The sequence below is a fragment of the Gopherus evgoodei genome, chromosome 18, assembly GCF_007399415.2.
Source record: "Gopherus evgoodei ecotype Sinaloan lineage chromosome 18, rGopEvg1_v1.p, whole genome shotgun sequence".
NCBI lineage: Eukaryota > Metazoa > Chordata > Testudines > Testudinidae > Gopherus > Gopherus evgoodei.
Genome location: NC_044339.1, coordinates 18,164,826 through 18,185,107, shown reverse-complemented (window position 1 = coordinate 18,185,107; position 20,282 = coordinate 18,164,826). Strand labels below are relative to the sequence as shown.

At 46.3% G+C, this 20,282-nt stretch overlaps 2 protein-coding genes across 4 annotated transcripts in view; one reads left to right on the top strand and one right to left on the bottom strand.

Moving 5' to 3' along the window:
- Positions 1–4,236, top strand: part of MMEL1 (membrane metalloendopeptidase like 1) — a 56,586-nt gene extending 52,350 nt beyond the window's left edge. For all 3 annotated transcript variants that reach the window (XM_030537584.1, XM_030537583.1, XM_030537582.1), the window contains exons 21-23: positions 370–465; positions 1,224–1,300; positions 2,387–4,236. In XM_030537584.1, the coding sequence (XP_030393444.1) occupies positions 370–465; positions 1,224–1,300; positions 2,387–2,486 (273 nt within the window). In that variant the 3' untranslated portion in view covers positions 2,487–4,236. The remainder of the gene's footprint in view (positions 1–369; positions 466–1,223; positions 1,301–2,386) is intronic.
- PRXL2B (peroxiredoxin like 2B) lies at positions 4,236–18,636 on the bottom strand. Its single transcript, XM_030537585.1, has 7 exons — positions 18,483–18,636; positions 16,718–16,922; positions 14,743–14,794; positions 13,875–13,938; positions 13,194–13,269; positions 11,222–11,340; positions 4,236–7,988 (listed from the first exon to the last, which is right to left on the bottom strand). Exons 1-7 carry the CDS (start codon positions 18,543–18,545, stop codon positions 7,962–7,964), a joined length of 606 nt encoding a protein of 201 aa, XP_030393445.1. The 5' UTR covers positions 18,546–18,636; the 3' UTR covers positions 4,236–7,961.
- Positions 18,637–20,282: the final 1,646 nt, after the last annotated feature.

The window sequence follows — 20,282 nt, the reverse complement described above, 5'->3', positions numbered from 1 at the left end:
CAGGTGCCGCAGACAGAATGAATAGAACTGGTAATCATGAGGTTTTTCTTGTTTCCTCAACAGTTAATGCACAGCAACACTTCAGAAACTGTTTCGGCCCAGAGGTGGCTGCTGATGCACAAAATGATCTCACTGTGTTTATATATAAATCTAAAGTTTACAAAGCCCGTTAGGATGGAAGGCTCTTTTTGAGAATAGATACAAATCACTGCTTTCTAATAAAATCAATTACTAAAGTGTCCAAGGTAAAAGGTAGCGGGACCATGCCTTTTTAGGCAGGATTTACCCTATCCGAACAGTGACATTCAGAGTAGCCATCATGTCTGAATGGGGAGGCCTCTTGCTAAATGAACTTGTGATCATTTATAGGCCTATTTAAAATGGTTGGAACGCGAAGGGAAGGAGCCAAAGTTACCAGGACTCGACCTGACTCACAAACAACTTTTCTTTCTGAACTTTGCCCAGGTAGGAACCCATTGGCTTTTGCCGAGAGTTGCATGAAAATATAAACTGGATTATAAAAAGTGCTGAAGCTTATGGACCAAGAATGTGTCTGAATGCTCTTTAGCCTCACCAGCCTGAGGAAACACCCTCCTATGGACAGGGCTTGTCAGTCAAGGGTCCTCTGATCCAATGCTGAAGATGGCTTAACTATTAGCATAGGTTTTTTCAACACCTTCACAACAAGAGCATGATCGACACCTGGGGGAACATGGCATAGTGAAGATGGGGCTTTGGAGAAAACTGACTCCCCATGACAGGAGGTTTCTAGAGGACAATCCATGGTGTTAATATCTCTGAGGCCTCTCAAGGACTTGATATGTTTGGTGAAATCCTGGCTTCACTGAAGTCAATGGCAAAATTCCTATTAATTTCAATGAAGGCAGGATTTCAGCAGTTGCAACTCCATCTAAATCAGGGGTTCTCAAATTGGGGGTTCTGGACCCCGCAGGGGATCATGAGGTTATTACATAGGGGGATCATGAGCTGTCAGCCTTCACCCCACCCTGCTTTGCCTCCAGTATTTATAATGGTGTTAAATATATAATGTATGGGGGGGAGGGGAGGTCACACTCAGAGGCTTGCTATATGAAAGGGGTCACCAGTACAAAAGTCTGAGAACCTCTGATCTACATCAATAGAGCAGCGCTCCCTTCCGCAGCTTGGCCTGCTAAATTACCCTGCTATTGATCCACGAGTTTTTAATCCTCTTCTTTGTGCAGGTGTGGTGTGGTTCCTACAGACCTGAGTATGCCAGCCAGTCTATAAAGACAGATGTTCACAGCCCTTTGAAATACAGGTGAGTCGTAAGGACTTGGGCTAGTACTGTATAACCTATTTCACCCCCTCACTGCAATGTATCAGGAGAAAGCATGCTTAAGCTGTTTTACACAGCTAGCAACTGCTTGCTGATGCTTCAACACAATCAAACTGGATTAACCCCCTCCAAGCAAATTTCTGCCAGAATTCCACCACCTTAGACACACCTGAAAAGAAACCCACTCCCGTATCGAATCCAGGGAACTTGGCTGCACTGAGAAGCAGCACACTCCTTATCTGCATCCCACCCAGAACCCGCCATGGAAGAGCACAAAGAAATGTGCCAGGGATTAGGCAATGCAGCAATACACCAGCCTGCAAAACTCATGCTATTACTTCTTCAGTTAGTCCCCAGACATTGTTTTTGAAGTCTGACTGTCCACCTGAAAGAATAATTCTATTGCGTCATTTCACTGGATTGTCTTCAAGCTGGGTTTAAAACAAGCAAACTCATTCTTGTCTGTATAACTGCACATCAAGGGAAGGGGGGGGGTGTATGTATATACACGTGTATATCTTTGAAGAAGAATCCAGTAAGTAAAGGAGGTAAGGAAGAGTAACTTAAAAACTGCTATGCAGGCACAAGTGTCTATCCACGTCGTCCTCATTGCCGGAGCAGGACCTGTGTCTAGACCATACCCAGTGGCAGTGCTTGACAGTGGCTGGCTGTTCTTTGCAAACATCTGAGGGCCATCCTTCTCCTTCATGGAGTTTGTTTCAGTGGCTGGGCTCCCTTTGGCCTGAGCGCTAGTTGTGCCATTGAGGATGCTGCATCTCGCCTTATACCTAGATCCTGCAACAATCCACCCGCCCAGACCCACTGGTTCCGTGCAGGATCGAAAGCCTGCCAGCATGAACTCAACTGCAGAATCATAGCCTGAGACTGTATAAGCCATCTGGGGTACAGATCATCTCTTAGTGTATGTGCCCACACAATGTAGACCTGACTGAGACCTCCAGCCCTGATTCTCTCAAGAACATGCTTACGTTCTGTTCTGCACCGTGTCCTCTGCATGCTCCTGATGTACAAATAAACCCCTTTCTTTTTCTCCCTTGTGTTGTCTAGGGTGATGGGATCCTTGCAAAACTTTGAAGCTTTCTCTGAAGCATTCCACTGTAAGAAGGGCACAGCCATGCACCCTGTAGAGAAATGCAGAGTGTGGTAGCCAAAACAAACTGATGCTGATGATGATAATGCTTTGACTGCACAGTCTAAAAACTGAACTCATGTGGCTACCTGCTGAACGGTTCTAGCCAGTGACGTGCCTGATGTTTTCCTGTGCAGTGACAGCCAAGGTTAATGGTGCAGCTACTGTAGTCAGAATTAAAGAAGCTACAGCTGTCGGGCTTTTGTGGTTTGGCGGGAATGTACACAGGCATCTCGCAATGTTGTCTGATTGGGCTGGATTGAAAGCGACAGTACACTTCAGGAGAAAAATGACTGTTTCAAATGACATCCTGACTGTTAAGATACCACATCAGGGTTACAAAGACTAGCTCTTTAAAAAATAAAAGCCGCTCTATTTTTCAGTGAGGAATATTCATTTTAGTATGTCTTACAACTAATGAATCCTTTCACGATTCAGTAAGCCTGTCTGACTTTTCACGGAGTTAATTATTTTTCAATATTCTGTTTCAGTTTCTAGTGCACTTCTCTCAAACCCAAGGATAGAGCTAGTTAACTTATGTGCTGTCCACGTAACAGTCTGCTCACACCTCCATGACTGCTTTGTTGTAAGAGATTGTAATTTGTCTTGATATTTCACAAGGTGAGCTATATGTTCAAATACCTGCTGGCTGCTGAGTTCAAGCAAAGCTGAACCACTGTTTTTGCACTTCTTGTTTTGCTCTACCAGGCAAGTTTAACATGATCTCAACGCAAGGAGATGTAAAGAACTTTTAAAAGAGGAGATTCCCTAGCATTGCCAAGGTCAGAATTACATGGGTCTCTTCCTCCCTTCAGAAATATATTTAAGAGGATTCTTATTCTTCCATTAAGGGTAAATATTTAGAATATTTTAGTGGCAAAAGCTTGTTGCTTAGTGTAAACAGCAAAACATTTACACAGGGAAACAATTATCTATTTTTAATCCTGGGCTTTTTTATTTTGCTATAGTCTGCTTTTAAAGATTGGATGTCATTACACTTTAAAAATGCACAAGTCTTGTTAATTTTTATATAAATAAAACTTGTACTGCAGCAAATTGTTCAGGCATTTATCTGTAGAAACAGGTCTGGATTGCTTTCTTCCATGAATGCTAAAATTTCAGAATAACTAGTACTGAAATGGGCAATCCTTTATATTGGACTTAAACGTTCTTCAGTGAAAATGTTTATTTTTGGTATGTACCACTGGAAAGCAGGATACCTCCTATTCTTCATAATTTAACATTTGGTATTCGTTATCTTAACAGATGTCAAACCAAGTTATTAATGCGTTTAGTCTCTATGTAATGCATAATTAAGAAAAGATTAATTTTATTTTTATGGAATGTGACTTACATCCAGTGTCAGTAGCATTTTGCTAAGAGTTCTATTTTGTGGTTGAGTGTCCATCTAGCAAGCAAGTTTCATCAGCAAAATAAATTAATCCCATCATCCCTTTTAAAAAAAATCTTAGAACAATCTTCAAATTTAAAGTCATTGAGTTAAAAACAAAAGACGCTGGAATTCACTTCATTAAATCAGCACTAATTACCAGTAGCAGCTTTATACTAGAGAGAAGTGTCTAGCTGTCACTGAGCTATTTTACTATTTGACAGTAAGTGTGTTCTTACCAAATGAAGTCTGGATAATATTTGCATATACATGTAATACATGGAGGAGTATCTGCAACTTGAGCTCTTCAAACCACAATTTGAGGACTTCAATAACTCAGACATAGGTTAGGGGGTTGTTAGAAGTGGATGGGTGAGATTCTGTGGCCTGCATTGTGCAGGAGGTCAGACTAGATGATCATAATGGTCCCTTCTGACCTTAAAGTCTATATCTTCTCCTGGCAAAACGAAGTTCATCTACAAATTGAGAGCATCTACTACAGCAGAAAACCCCTAATTCATTTAGTTTGAATTTCTAGATTAGAAGAGTTTATTTAATGACAAACCTATCTGCCCTTACCCCCTCCCTCCCCAACTCAGAGACCTTGTGCTTTCTCAGGGTCTATTTTCTCTCCTATGTACCACAAAGTCCATAGGAGCAGTGTATAGAAGAGAGAATGCCTTAGTAACATGGGCAGTTGCCTTCCCTTATGTCCATAAGCACCTTGTACCATCAGTTAGGGCCTAATCCTCAAGAGAAGGTGATGGTGCTCAGCACCACCTAGGACTGGCTACGCACGCTGGTATTGCAGGAGGTATAAACAAGGACAGGATTAAGGCCTAGTAGCATGCTGCTATTCACTGAGCATGGGCTATTTTCATACTTAGCTGTATTACATACTGGATATCAAACAAGCACCATATCCATTATTGACACTTGCTCAGACCGAGGTAGCGAGAGCATACATGAGAATGCTACCTAAAGCTCCTGGGTTTGGTATTTATATACACATCAGCTGGAGAAAATGGGGGTTTAGGACCCAACCATGTACAGTTCTAGCTGGAGTGTTTAGACCTAAATGAGCTATGCAACTAAGAAAGGAAAATCTACAGCCAGATTCAAGCCATTTAATGAGGCTGGTAGAATTAAATGCCTTTGAAAGTCTGGCTTGGAGTGCCTAACTCCCAGGGAGGGGGGAATCAATGCATGTTCGGAGCCTAAATATATTTGAGGATCTGGACTTTAAAATCTGGCTCCAGTCTAGAGTCATGAAACCAATCAGATGAATCTAGAAACAAGCTTCTCTAGCCTTTTTTTAAAAAAGAAAATTTGCCTCCCCCCTCCTGCTGTAGAATGTATAAAAAAACCTTCCTCATTGAGTCAGTAACCTAAAAAGTCTACTTACTGAAATGACAGCTGCAGAACCTGGCTGCCAGGCACTCTCTCCTGCGGTCTCTTCCATGTTAGTTTTCAGGGAGAAATCATTGGGGGACCTCTGGGTTTTACTGTAGTTTAACACCACACATCTACTTCCTGTCAGCTAGTAGCTGAAGGCACTTGGTCACTTACAGCGAGGTAGGGCTCGTTCAATTAACTTAGATAATAAAATACTGGGCATGATGCAGCTAAAGTGAAGTATTCACCTACCACAATAAAAATCTGTGTGTAGTTGGCAAGTTTCAATTACTCTTAATGTTAGGAAGCTGGATCTCATTTTCTTGGCAGTTAGATGTTCAATTAAGATAAAGCAGATGATTTAACACCATAAAGGTGGTTTAGTGGGAAGAAAACAGTGAAGGATAGCCCCTTCACTTGTTAAAATTAAAGCACCAAGATATAACACATTTGTTAACTCCTCGGCTAACATACAGTTCTTACGCCTGGTGTATATTAAATTAGAATCCATTTCTAATCAGCACTTTGTGACTCAATATACAATGGGAACCATACAGCATGCTACTGCAGCTACAGTTTAAAAAATTAACCAGATCTCTTCTTCTCTCATTTCATGAAGTTCCAGGCCAAGTACTCAGAGCTTTTCTCCTCCCCACCATTAGAAAGCTGTACCTATATACAAAGCTCAAGGCACTGGTATAGCACCAAAACACAGATGTCTCAGCTCTACATTACACAGCTTGCAAAATATTTTCATTCACTATTTTAAAAAAAACAAAAACCAAAACCTGCTTCTTTAAAACTTTGCTTTGATGGTGGTAGAGCCCTGAGTGCTTTTCTGCACTGCTGATAAATTAACCAGAATTGCATAGATGATGCAGTGTAAGATTTAAGATATTCATATTGTGACAAGAGTGGATGTTTCTAAAGATCTGCTCTAGGAATTATTTGGGGGAAGCCTATGGCTTGTGTTATCAAGGAGGTCAGGACTACAGGATTACAATAGTCCCTTCTGGCCTTTGGAATCTATGACTAGACAAGGTTTGCAATTGGTCCTAGTTCAGAAGTTGCAACCTCTTCAGGCTAGGGACCTTCTCTTGGCAGAAGTCAGAGTAGAAATAAAGTATCACCCTCAAGTTTTGACAGGTGAGATGCTGTATATGTTATGCTGGGATCACAGGAAATTAACCTACATCATATTGTGTACATCATTAATGTGTGCATCATCATATTGTGTGCATCATTAATGTGTACAATAGTCAAGCTGGTCTTTCTGAGTGTTTCCTATTTCTACACTGTTTTTAATTAAGTGACTAATTACAAAGGAGTGTTAAGTACTCTGACAAATCAGCTTATTAAATCATTTGTGTACAGTTGCAGGTAGAATAATAGTCACTTTATTTGTTGTGTTTATTGTCCATCTCCACTTACTCACCTTTTCCAGACCAGGAAACCTATTGCAATTAATTCACACAACAGAAAATGAGGACAGTTGAAGGTTAACTCCATCATCAGCATGAGATGCCTACTCTTGGGTGTGTCTGCAGTTAGAATATGGCTCTTTAAATGCACCTAGCTGACCCAATAGCTGACCTTGCTCCAAGCTCATCAGCTAATGCACGCTGACTTTAGGAGAAGGAAGGCATCAGTGCTTTCTCTGGACTCTGGTATTCTTTGCTCCTCGGAGCCTGGATTTGATGACCATAGAGGCTCATATCCAGGAGTTTTCCTGAGACATAAGGATTATTTAAGGCTAGTGTTAAAGTTTCATCATTAGGAAGATTGTGAGGGATAAGTAGGGAGATGGAAGGAAGATAGGGCTGCTGGGCTTTCCTCAGTCTTTTGAATGGCAGGTGGTGCCTATTAAATATTTACCTACAAAATCTATTTCTCTGCACTAAGGAAAAAAATCTTTAGTCCACTTTTACTGTAGCTTAGGTTGAAGCTAGAGTAAAGAGTCTATTTGGACACCAGCCTCAGATAGAGTACATAGTCTTGGCTCTTATTAGATGAAAAAGCATGCTGGGTGCATGCAGCAGCATGATCTCCACCTGCTGTTGCACCCCAGGGTATGTATTCAACAGCCTACTTCAGCTAAGACACTGGTTTAAGCTGCCCTCTGACCAAGCTGACACTGGCCCAGCTTTAGAAGTGTGTTCAGGTACTCTGCCCACAGTTATCTGTAAGGCTCTTCTGTTTTAATGCCTTTAAGAAGGGTGAAGTGTTCACACAGATAAAGTTAAGTCACCACCACCACTTGCTAACGAAGTGTTTCTGCAGAGCAGGACAAGTATAATGTGGGTGGAAAGGACTTCTAACCAGGGAAGAAAGCTAATAGGGGAAGTCGATAAACTATTAGCACTGGCCATGAAGCCAGAGGCTCTCCTTGTCTCAAAATCCTCAGACGATACTCTTGTTCACACCTACCGGTCACCTGATCAAAATGATCCAATGGGAAAGCCATCAAACTAGCTGCTATTGGTTACAATGTTGAGCAACAGGGAAAGCTTTGTTATGCTCATCCAAGACAGCCTGACACAGCACTTTGCTTTAGGGCATTTACTCACACTTCAGTGATTTGGCCATTATACAAAAGTATGACTATAGACAGTGCGGTGAGATTACAGCAGCTATGAAGTGGTTGAACAGAGAAGGTCACCACATTGGCTTCTTTCTTGCTTAAAGAAATTGCTCCCTGCTCCTCTCCATCATCTGGTACAGGCCTCTTCATCGCACTGTAAAGAGACAGACAGTCATTGGGTTAGCAAAGTGCCTCCCTCATGCCCAAGGGGAGGTGGGACAGGGGAGACACCCAGGAAGTCCTACACAAAAGAATATTTTACTCTTTTTACTTCTCTACCCTTGTCCCCCTTTTCTTCTACTCTCTCTAAACCACTAGGTTAGAACCCAGCTTCATCTCATGGCCTCCATAAACGCACATGGACCTGGAATCCACTTCTGAACCTGAAAAACCAGGCTTCTTCTACCAGGCCAAACAAACCCTAATCCACCCTTCCTGGGCTCCCTACACAGGTTGCTTTCCTCCTCCCTTGAAGCACAAAACCCTTCAAGCTGTGCACTTTCATATGCAGCAACGATGGCTGCCTTTAGCTTCCCGTTTGTTCACTTCCAGCAGGAATTCTGTCAGCTTATGAGTGCAAGCCATGGGAGATATGGACTTGTCTGCCAAGCCCAGCACATCTGGTCGGCTGTACAAACAGAGCAAGAGGTAGGCGTCTGTGACAACTGCAGCAATACTATCAGTCTAGGATTTGTTATTCTACTCAACAAGACTGATCCTGGAGCGAATAGTCTCGGCCTATTTCTCCAAGAACACAGAGAAGTAGTTTATACATTTTACCTCATTTGAAGAAAACCCCAGAGTCACTACAAGTTCACAGTATCTAGTGGATGGAAGGAAATTAGAGTTTTGACCAAGGAAGTTATGAACCCATGTTCTACAGACTGTCTCTCTAGTAGACCCTTAGTTGAGTTGCAGTAGCAGCCTAGTGTCTCAAGCAAGAGACTAGAGTGCACATATCCCAAGAAAACAAGGAGAAGCGTTGGGTTTTTTTTTGGCAGGGGAGGAAGAGGAGAGAATTGTTCTGCCCTGGGGCCCAGAGTTGCTGTTGCCAGGCCTGAGGAACAGTTCAGGTCAGGGAGCAGTTGCATGGTTGACAGTTTAGTTACTGTGGAACGAAATGATTTTGCAGAAAGGTGCCATTAGGGGCAAGTGCCAGAACTGCTATTACAAGTAATAGTTAACACACACCAGGGAGGGGTTTGTTCCAAGTCACCACAGCACATGGACATTACTACTTGATTTTTCCATGGACATTTATTAAGCCTCCCACTTACAGAGGAATCATCTGAGAGTTTGAGTGTGTGCCAGCCAAGTATTTAAGCCCAGCCAGTCATCTGCCCTTCCTTTGAAATCCCTACTCACACCACCTCCTTTTAGGCCTACTGCTGGCTCGGCCAGTCTAAAAGCACCTTCCTCTGGTAACTGGAAGCACTGTAGGTATCACTGAGGCTGCTGCCATTAACCTTAATGAGAAATTTGTTGGAGGGCACTGGGAGGCTAAGCTGTCAGTCACATATCCTGGAGTCTCAGAGGGAAGCATTAAAGGTGATTGGTCCCTTCCTCTCCTACCCTCACACATCTGAAGTGAGGTTTTTTAAGCCACGAAAACTTATGCCCAAATAAACTGTTAGTCTTTAAGGTGCCACCAGACTCCTTGTTTTTGTGGATACAGACTAACATGGCTACCCACACAGTCACTAACTGTTCTACTCACTCGTGGGAGAGCCTGATTTCTTTGGAAGTCAGGCACCAAAGACTTCTCTTTCGAAGTCTTGGATGCTCAGCAATAATTAGTGGCACCTACAAATCTTGACTGCAAGGGGCTATTTGAGCTAATGCTACAGAAATCCTGGGGACAGTTCTGTAATGCAGTTTGCCTGTTCCTCTATGCTCTGTTCCCAGAGAGCATGACCTTTGAGAGCTGCCCAGTGATTTCCTAATCCTCTTTAGCAGCAAGCTGATGGGAATCTCTGTCCTTGCCACATCTCTGCTAGAGGGTTTTCACACAAACAGTGAAGGGAAAGCAGGCATAGTGATCACTATGCTGTTTGTGTGAAAACTGGTAATCCAGTAAAGGTTAGAATGCTGACCCACTAAAAGTAACTACAGGTTTTGTGTTTTATTAAAGTTAGCTATAAAAAAAAATAGGCAAAAGTAAATACCTTGGAGCAGTGTGAGGGAGCTTTTCGTTGGAAAAAAGGAGCTGACATCTAAACTCCCCATAAACTGGACAGAAAGAGCCCCTGGAAGTCTGGCTGGTGATTGCTCAAAACCATCTCAGACTGTGGGTAACTATATCTGGAATGTCCTAAACTTATTGCTTATGTCGGTGTATGCTTAATATCTAATTGTAGTGTTAAATAAGAGCATGTTTACTTGTATTAATCATTTTATCAGACAAACTGCTGTGTTCCCATGGATTTATTTCTGATACTGCCTGGAGTGAAACGGTGAAGTTATCACTGATTTGGGTTCTGAAAACCCCAGGTAACAGCATGAGGATGGCTGGAGCCTCTAGCAGATCTAAGGGAGTGGGAGGAGACAGTCAGCTCAGGACTGTAGCAGGGGTGTTTTAGGAGGAAGAAGGGCACTGGGAGCAAGGAGTCCGCATTGCTGTGGGGAAGGCACAGATTTAGCCCCACTCTTACTCTAGCTTTGCCAAAGATCCCTGTAGAAGCTCCATTTCTGCTCAGGTCTAGACTTCAGAGGAGTCACGGTAAAGACTAGCAGCAGAACCTGATCCTGGTCTCCATATTAACCCTCTCTGGAGGGCACAGCAGGGGTCTAGGTTCTAGAGGGCGTGGGGTGAAGTGCTAGGCCACCTGGTCCATTTGCATTAAGAACAGACACATTGCAAAGGATTCATTTGGGCTACATTTCCCTCACCCCCCCCCCCCCCGATTTTTTCCTTGACTGCAGCAGATCCACTACTTTTCAAGCATCTCTATGGGATAGTCTTGAGTCTGGTAGCAAACGGAGAGTGAGGGCTTGTCTACACAAGCAGCAAAGCACACTAACATGACTATACAGACCCTGCTGGAGGGCACTGAAGTCCCCTAGTGTGTTTTAATGTAGGCCTGCTCAAAGTGTAGTCTCTCTTGGCAAACAGTAGCAACACCTACTTCCTGTTATTTGGTATGAAAGAGCACCACGTTAAAGCACACCAGGGAACTCTGAGTGTGCTCCAGCAGGGTTGACACTGATCAGTCAGTGCACTTTAGCAATCACATGTCTGGAGTGCGCATTCCTCTCCCATGGAAACAGGCTTGGTTTGCTGTTGGTATAGTGCTCCAGGTAAAGTTTGGAGTGAGGTGGCTCCAGCAGGTTCCTTCGTTTTTAAACTAGTAGCTCAGTTTCCAGCATTAGAGGAATAATAGCTCTTACCTGAGGTTTCACACCCTCCTTAACACTTGCCGAGATCCCAAGGGTTTTGATGATGGTTTCCAAGGGAACATAGTCACCAGGTGAATCCTGTATAAAGTGCAGGAGCAATTTCTCTCCACCTGAAAAAGGACAGGATGTATTTACGGTCATTACGAATGACAAGCATTGGGCAGCAAGGCAGAGAACGGATGTAGCCTTTAATAAGGGATCACTGACAGCCAGTCACATTCACATCAAAACTGGAACGGCTCACATGCACCCCAATGAGTGAATCACAGACTGCAGAACACTTGAGGGGTGAGATCAGATTTCCCTCCACGCCCCATTCAAGCCTTCGCAATCTCAGGGCTGAGTCTACACTAGAACTGCTACAGCAGCAGATGCTCTACATCGATGGGAGAGAGCTCTCCCATCAAATTACTCATTCCATCTCCCCGAGAAGCAGTAGTTATGTCAATGGAAGATGCTCTTCCGCTAACATGGTGCTGGCTACACCAGAACTTAGGTCCGTGTAACTCACAGAAGCACCTCTGAGCAACTTAAGTTATACTGAAGTAGAGCGCTGATGTGTACGAGCCCTGTGTCTGCCAGCAAACTGCACTGACCCATGTGCTCCTGTGAATTCAATGCAGCAGTTCTAGGGTAGCATGGGGCTTTTCCTAAAGCCTGCAGGAACACTGACATTTCCAACAATTACAAAAACCTAGCATCACTACCGGGTTGGCAAACAAGTAGTACCGGTGTGTTCATCACAAGTGTTTGCCAGCTCCCCTTTGAGAAGTCATTCAGAATATGTTCTGCTGCAGAATGGTGAGCAGTGACATATGAGTGTGACTTGAGACCCAAGCAAGCCCTGTACAAAGTCTAAGTTCTATTTTATTAAAGAGGAAGCAGCATGTACTTTACTCTGAGACATTCTATACATACAACTGGGACAGGTGCACTCTGGATTTCCTGTATCAGAGGGGGAGCCATGTTAGTCTGGATCTGTAAAAGCAGCAAAGAATCCTGTGGCACCTTATAGACTAGCAGACATTTTGGAGCATGAGCTTCCATGGGTGAATACCCACTTCATCGGATGCATGTCTGGATTTCCTATTGCTTTACACTCCAGCATCTAAACATTAAGATAGTAACAAAGTTCCTCTGTTTTCTGTAGAAGGGGCAGCATTTTAGCTAGGGAGTTTTAAAAACAAAAAAGTTACATTTGGTGTTAAGAAGAGTGTTCAGAGAATGCTCTCTACCATACTGCCACCGGGTGGTAAGAGCTGGACCCAACTGGAGAATGCAGCATTAGAGAAAGCTATGCCATGTTGTCGGTTAGATCTCAAAAAAGGCTTATGTACGTTCAGCTACAGACACCACAGCATGGACAACTCCCATTGCAGAGATGTGCCAGGGCTCTGCATCAACTCCACTATTGGGGAGGTGCCAAGTTTCAGCCAGAAGCGATTTCCCCCTCCCAGGCAATAGCAATAGCAAGTACAACTGAAGTCAAACACTTGAAGCATTATGCAGGCCATGGACCTGCCAAGCAGTGCTGGGTCAAGGGCTGATCTTAGTTTGCAGGCAGCAGGAACAACTAAAAAACACTTTCCAGGGTCTAAGAAAGTATAAAAGTGACTTAACTGGCCTAACTAATGCTATGAAAGATCCCATTACATAGTTGCAAGGATGGATGCCATCCTTGCTAACTGATACATCTAATAACTCAGATGCTTGCCTAGCAGTTTTTCCTTTGTCAGGTTTCCACACCACCCTACTCCATTAGCTGCAAATCCTCCTCACCCTCAGCCCAGTTGTCTTGCCTCCCTGAGGCAGGATTTCAATGTGATGGCTTCTAAAGCCTTCTCCAGGCATAGGCTCTTCAACTAGACAAACTGCTCCAAGCAAGTCATCTAGAAATGTGTGTCCTTCACCGGCTATGGCCAGTTACCTGGTAGTTTTGACAGATGGATTCACATTTATTTACCTTGACTGACTATTATTGTTCCTCCACTCTGCAAGAGATCACCACTGAAGTTCCCTTGGATGCCGTCCGCATTTGCCTGAGGGAAAAATAAAGCCCAAAGTTCATTGCGAGTGTGATTCAAAGGCCTCATCTTGAGGATGCTCAGAGCCCTCTCAAAACCCACTCAAGCCAGTGGGCAGAAGGGTCCCAGATGCACCCACTGAAGTCATCCAAGTGCTCAGCACAAGCCTGGTCAGGCCTTTAGAACAGGGGCTCTCGACCTTTCCAGACTACAGTACCCCTTGCAGGGATCTGATTTGTCTGGTGAACCCCCAAGCTTCACCTCACCTAAAAACTGCTTGCTCAAAAAAACTGACAAATACAAGTGTCATAGCCACATTACTGCTGACAAGTTGTGTACTCTCACCATAGAGTTATAAAATACATCAACTGGAATATAAATATGTACCTACATTTTAGTGTTTATACTGGTCTATAGGCCATACAAGTCATTGTATGAAATTTTAGTTTGTACAGACTTCGCTGATGCTTTGTATGTAGCCTGTTGTAAACCTAGACCAATATCTAAACACGTTGATATACACTCCCCCCCAGAACACCTCTGAATACCCCTGGGGTACATGCACCCTCTAAAGCAGTGGTTCTCAACTGGGGTACATTTCCTACTATCTAGGCTCTCACCTTCGTGACAACTTCTCGAACTGGTTTCCCCAGAGCAGCAGGAACTATACTCAAGGCATTGTACCTGGGGGGAAGAAAGGACATGTTGGTTATCCTCTGCTACCTTAATTTAGCTTAGTCAATGGAGCTATACCAGTTTACACCTGCTGAGGATTTGACCCCAATAATTAAGCTCACAGGGAGATCAGCACTCATTCCATGCAGCTTGCTATTGAATGTTGTCACATTAGCCAGAGGTTCTCCCACTTCACTGTCCTGCAACTCACTTGGGACAAAGTTACTACATGACCCCATGGTGGTGGCAGGGGCAGGGAGAGGAGGCTGCAGCCTGAGCCCATGACCCTGGGTGAGCAGGCTGCACACAGGGGGAGGGAGGGGAAGAAGGAGAAAGCTGGATTTGACTCATTGTAATGAACACCCTAAGCACCACCAAGGATCCCCATGGTCAGTGCGTTCCAGCACACCAGCATGAGCTAGCCAGAAGCCACTGAGCTCAGGATCTCGCTGGTATGCCCAGGCTTTCAGTTTTGATCCAAGAGCCCTTGTATGTTTGCCTCGGTCTCAAACCAAGTACAGTCACTTAACCATTAATGGTCCCCAGGGTAACAAAGCAACAGGCAAGAGCTGGAGCCCCAGGTGGGTTTGTACTGAGGGATCCCTGCAGTTTGCCATGTGGCAGCCCTTTCCCACAGGAGTCAGAGACCATTAGAACTACACTGGGGCAAAGCTGTCTTCTCAGCCGGAGGAGGGGGTGCTGCCTTCTGCTATAACGGGCCCTAGTCATCTTAGCTACGTCCCTTCAAATTGCTTTGATTAAGGGCTGAGGTTCTCTTAGACTGGGGACAAGAAGTCAATAGGAGCCACACACCTTTTGAAACCCAGGTCATTGTAGCACTGCTTAGTCTCATCAAGATAGAGTTCTGGGGAGGGAAAAAAGGTGAAGTTAAAAACAACTAGGGAGGATGTGCCATCTCAGCAGTATTTGTTTTATGTCAGTCTGCAAAAAAAAAAAATATCAGCAGCCAGCAAAGCAGCTCATAGTCAAAACATGACTAGTCTCTAGAACAAGCTCACAAAATAGCACCATCATCCAGCAAGATACTGCCTCAAACCTAGTAGTTGTCTCCCCCACCCTTCCACCCATGCCTATAACCCACAGAAGAGAGCTTCCCCGAAAGCTCCCTCCAGACATATCACCAATACATGTGCTGCCAGGCACACACCCCTGTAGTATCTACAGGCCATCTGTGGCGTTGCATGAGGATCCACGGCACAGAGTTTTATACTGAAGAAGGGTGTGGCATGAATGTTATTCAGGAGACTGGTCCAGTAGCTTGGCATGGAGGCAGCACATTTTGGGGTATGGTCAGAGGGAGAAAAGAGGGGTACTCAGCAGCGGAGTTCAGGCAGGAAATCAGGTTCCACAGAGCTAGTCAAGAGTGGGACAGATCTGCAGATGCAGGTAATCAGTGGGGAAGGCAATGGGTAACATGTAACCAGAGACAAGCAGGTGACTAAGCCACCTTCACAACCCCCAGATCTTGGCCCCAGCACTGCACTCGGCTGGACTTAGTACAAGTCAGCAAGCTAGCAAAGATGCTCAGCTCTGAAGTCTGGACTGGTAGTCCCAATTTTAGAGGTTGGAGAAAGGCATTTGCTGGAAGCTGAAGTTAACCACAGAACACGTACAGCAGGCTTCCCCATGCAGCTCTTCCAGTCGGACTGGGGCTGGTTCTAGAGGATATGCCCCAGGGGCAAGGCAGACTCCATGGCCACCATGTCCTCGACCTCTCTGCTGAGACTCCCAGCAATGCACAGGTTTCGTCCACCTGGTTATGCAAGTACAGTATCATTTAACCTTCCAAGCACCTGCTGATGCCAAGCCCGCTGAGGGCAACTTTTTGGAGCCATTAAATACTAATTACACCTTGTTCACATCCTTCAACTCATGACTACCCAGCACACACAGGAATGAAATACAAGAACAATTCTAGCATGGAAAAGGGGGTGTCACCTTGTCAGAACTCCCTGGGGCTAGTCCCAGCTCTGCCCTCAGCTTGTTGGGAGTCCCATTTAAGCTCCCTTGCTCCAGTTCATGGTTGCCATGTAGCCACCTGGCTACACAACCCACCATAAATAAGTGAGGTTCAGCCAGAGCGCAGCACGTCTGGGCATGAGAGGTTGTGCTCAGGGCAGGCCTGCACTCTGGCTATTCCCCAGCTGACAAAGACCACAGCACAAGTTAAGGCAGCCCCAGGATAAGGAGGCATGATCAAGACAAGTTTGCAGATAGATGTGGATTTTGGTAAATGATCAGTTCGATCTGGTCTTTAGCTGTGACACTGGGTACCTTCTCCAGACCCGAGGAAGAGCACTGGGCAGCTTGAGCACTCATCTCTCTCACCAACAGAAGTTGGTCTAATAAAAGATATTACTTCACCTGCCTTGTCTCTCTAATTTCCTGGGACCAACACAGCTCCAACAACACTGCATCTCTCACTTAATCACTTCCCCTTCATTGCAGGAGCCTCAGGCCTTAAAGCACCCCAGTCCCTCCTATTCTCTGCCTATGGCACGTAATTGTGGAGTCTCCCTTGGGCTGTAAGACTTTGGTCTAATTTCAGTTGCTGGATGGCTTATGACACACACTGGAGGGTAGGCTGGGTGATTTGGTCGTCCCTTCTGGCCTTGAACTCCGAGCCTCTGCACCCTAGGTTTTGCATCAGCACAAGGCTGAATAAAGGCTCCTGTACTTGCTTTCTGAACTGGGTGCAGCACTTCCCTTGATGAGATAGGAGAGCTCAGAAACTCTTGGAGGGGAAGTTCCCACCCCCTAGTCCTACCTCCTTTGAAGTAGTTCCCATCGATGAACTCCTGCAGGCCTACGCTCTCCGGCCCGACTCCGATCAGGCGGACGTTGTGACTGTTCAGCAAATCTTTCAGTTTGCTGGTCTCCTTGGCAATCCAGCGGCAAACCTGACAGCCAAACCGCCGCAGGAAGAGCACCACACATGGCTGGTCCCGCCACAAGGCCCGCAGCTCCACCACCTACAGAGAGGCATTACCAGTAGCCACAAGGCAGGCCAGCACCAGGAACACATCCTAACAGAACTTTCAGGTTACAGCAACCTCAACAAATTCAAGGGCCACTGTCCACTGACAAACTCATCAGGTGGTTTGTTTGAAGAGTTAGGAGGAGTTTCCAGTACAGTATTAGGGGGATCATTATCTCTGCCCCTACTTTGTGGTTGTCTGGTTTTAGAGAGAAGAGGAGCAGAGAAACATGGCGTGAAAGGCACCCAGAGAGGAAACGGGCTATGCCTAGAAAACCATGACAAGGCCTATACAGAAGAGGCCTGATAGTCAAGCCTACTCAGCTCCTAGCATTGGGGCCAAGTTAACAGGAGTTCTCAGTGGAGCTGAGCATTGCAGATAATAGCGCCTCTATCTGTGGGTCTAAATGAGAGCTGAGCACTTTTGAAAATCTGGCCAATAGCAGTAGGGCCGGTGCTTCCATTTAGGTGATTGCCTAGGGCGCCAGGATTATTGGAGGGCGGCAGCCGGCAGCTCCGGTGGACCTGCCGCAGGCGTTCCTGCAAACGGTCGGCTGGTCCCAAGGCTCCGGTGGGCCTCCTGCAGGCGTTCCTGTGGCAGCTCCACCGGAGCCGTGCAACCAGCGGACCCTCCACAGGAACGCCTGCGGCAGGTCCACAGGTCCATCAGAGCCACGGGAGCAGCGCACGGGGCGGCAAAATGGCCATGCGCCTAGGGCACCAAAAACACTGGCGCCGGTCCTGAGTAGCAGATAAACTGATGAGGGGTTTCCCTCTCAAAGATTAAAAACCGGGTTTGGAGGATACTCACTGCTAGGATAAGGCAAGCTTTTTTTTTTTTAAGACAGGCAGTATTATTACACTGACTCATGTCCTTTCCATTTGGGGTGGAAGGACATTAATAATTATTATTACTACAAGTCTGAAAAACAAAACAAGAACCACCCACCCCATCAAACAAGGCATTTAACAGCACCTGCTGAGGTTTATTAGGGACACATGATCAAGGTCATCGCCCTGCTAGAGTGAGATAACTCATTTACTGCTCAGCAGTCTAGTGTTAAAGTAGGCCAAAGCAAGGTACAGCTGGCTGAGGATTAAGTTGGTTGGCCTGTGCAAACAAACAAAAACCCACCGACCACAACAACATGGTACAAAGAGATTTAAGACGTGTCTAAGGAGACCAAGAGCCTTCAGAAACAAGCAGCATTTTCATAACTGATTATAAAACATTTTCACTGCGTGCGTCCTTCCCTCTCGCCCCGCCCCCGTTCAAAGGGGTTTTATCCCGTTTCAGACGCGGAGAGCTGCCTTTCCTGGCCGGGAGGGCAAGGGACGGGGGCAGCGGGAAGGAGACGGGCTGGACTGACCCTAACCCAGGGACCCCTCGCCCCTCGGCAGTGCTAGCTCAGGGCCCAGCCGGGCATAGCCCCGGGGAGCGAGCCGCTGCCCGGGGACCCCTCTCCCCCCAGCCGTGCTCCTCAGGGCCAGGAGGGATGCTGACCTCCACCCCATCCCCGGGGGTAGCCCCTCAACCCCGCTCCGCCCTGCTCACCTGCCCGCTCACTGCGTGCTTCAGCGTGTGGGCTCCCACCTTGGCGAGATCCACCGCGGCCATGGTCAGCGGCGCCTCTAACGCGCCCGCTCCCGGCCGGTCCCTTATAGCGCCCGGCAGCGATCAGCTGAGCCGCGCAAGCCCGTGACCCTGCCGGACGAGAGCCACGCCTTTCTCATCTCTATGCATGAGCTGCCAGCCAATCAGCGCCTGCGGGCAGGGAGAGGCTCCTCCCAAGGCCGGTACGGGCGGGGCTAGAGACAGCTGGGTCAAGGAGAGGGGCGGGGCTGGGGGTGCAAAGGTGGGCAGTGCAGGGAGCGTCTGCGGGGGAAGGGCCAGGGGGGTTGTGCAATGCTTGGCTGGGGTAAGGAGCATGGAGCAGTGATTGCAGAGGCTGAGCTGTGCCATGTCCCATGGGGGAGGCAGGGGAGGATCATAGACCTGGAAGGGACCTCCAGAGGTTATCTAGTCTAGTCCCTTGCACTCATGGCAGGACTAAATATTATCTAGACCATCCCTGACAGGTGTTTGTCCAACCTGCTCTTAAAAATCCCCAATGATGGATGGTCCACCACCTCCCTAGGCAATTTATTCCAGTGCTTAACCAGCCTGATGGGAAGTTTTTCCTCATGTGCAACCAAAACTGCCATTGCTGCAATTCAAGCTCATTGCATCTTGTCCTGTCCTCAGCGGGATGCAAGAGCTTGGTGAGGATACAGAATGCGCTGGCTATGGGGCTCTGCGCAGCACCCCTGGAGAAAGGAAATAAGGGTGTCATGGCTAAATCATGCAGAAGCTAGCTGTAGCAGGATTGGTGCAAAATCCACAGGGGACTGAAATGAGGGGGTGCAAGAGTTCAGAGGTGGAAACTTTTGCAAAGCAGATGCATGGAAGGGTATGTGTAATGAGAGGGGCCAGAAACGAACCCATCCAGAGCAAGGGTGAGATGATGCAAAGGCACTCTAAGGTTGCATGAAGGAGTCTGTGCAAGGCCCGGGGTACAGATACAGCAACACACAGAGTGGTTAAATTCTGAGCATGGTTATTAATACTCAGTGAGTGCTTGCACTTTACCTGCAGATCATTCAAGGCTTGGTTAGAAGGTTAACCCATATGCGCCTGCTGGAAATTTGTGTGCATGTCTCGGGGGAAGGTAGATAAAGCTCAGGAAATGGCTTCCTGTAAACTATGCTTCCTGGCGTTAACCACCAAATAACTTCTGAGTCAAAAGGATATTTCTCCCTCTGCGGAGATCACTAGAGTGGCACGGAGACAAATTGCTGCTCAGAAAGGCAGTGCTGAATAGCAGCATAGTAATTCTTACCTCCTGTCTCTCATCTGAGGATCTTACACTGTGTCATGAACATTAGCCACACTTCCCCTCCGGCTGTGAGGCAGGGATGGTTAATACTGATAACATCAGTGGTGACCAAAGGAATGAGGCGAGACCACATTGTCTAAATATCCAACCACCTTTCATGCAGTCAGAGCCCGTACTGTGGTACCCCTAGAACTGGTCAGACAGCCCTACCCCCAACAAGCACTTGCTTGAACCCCATTCTTCCAGCTTCTCCCTCAAACCAAAACCACCCACACCCAACTAATGGACAGGGGAGAAGCCTATAACAATATTATCCCCTCCTCCTACACTCAAGGCACATCTCTGTGGTTTACCCAGGTCACACAGCAAAGGTACACATGTGTCACAGGCCAGGCTGGAACCCTGGCTTCCTGCTGCCAAGCATGGGCTCTCACCACCAGGCCGCAGTGAGTAACACAATAAACAGTCGTTATTAACAA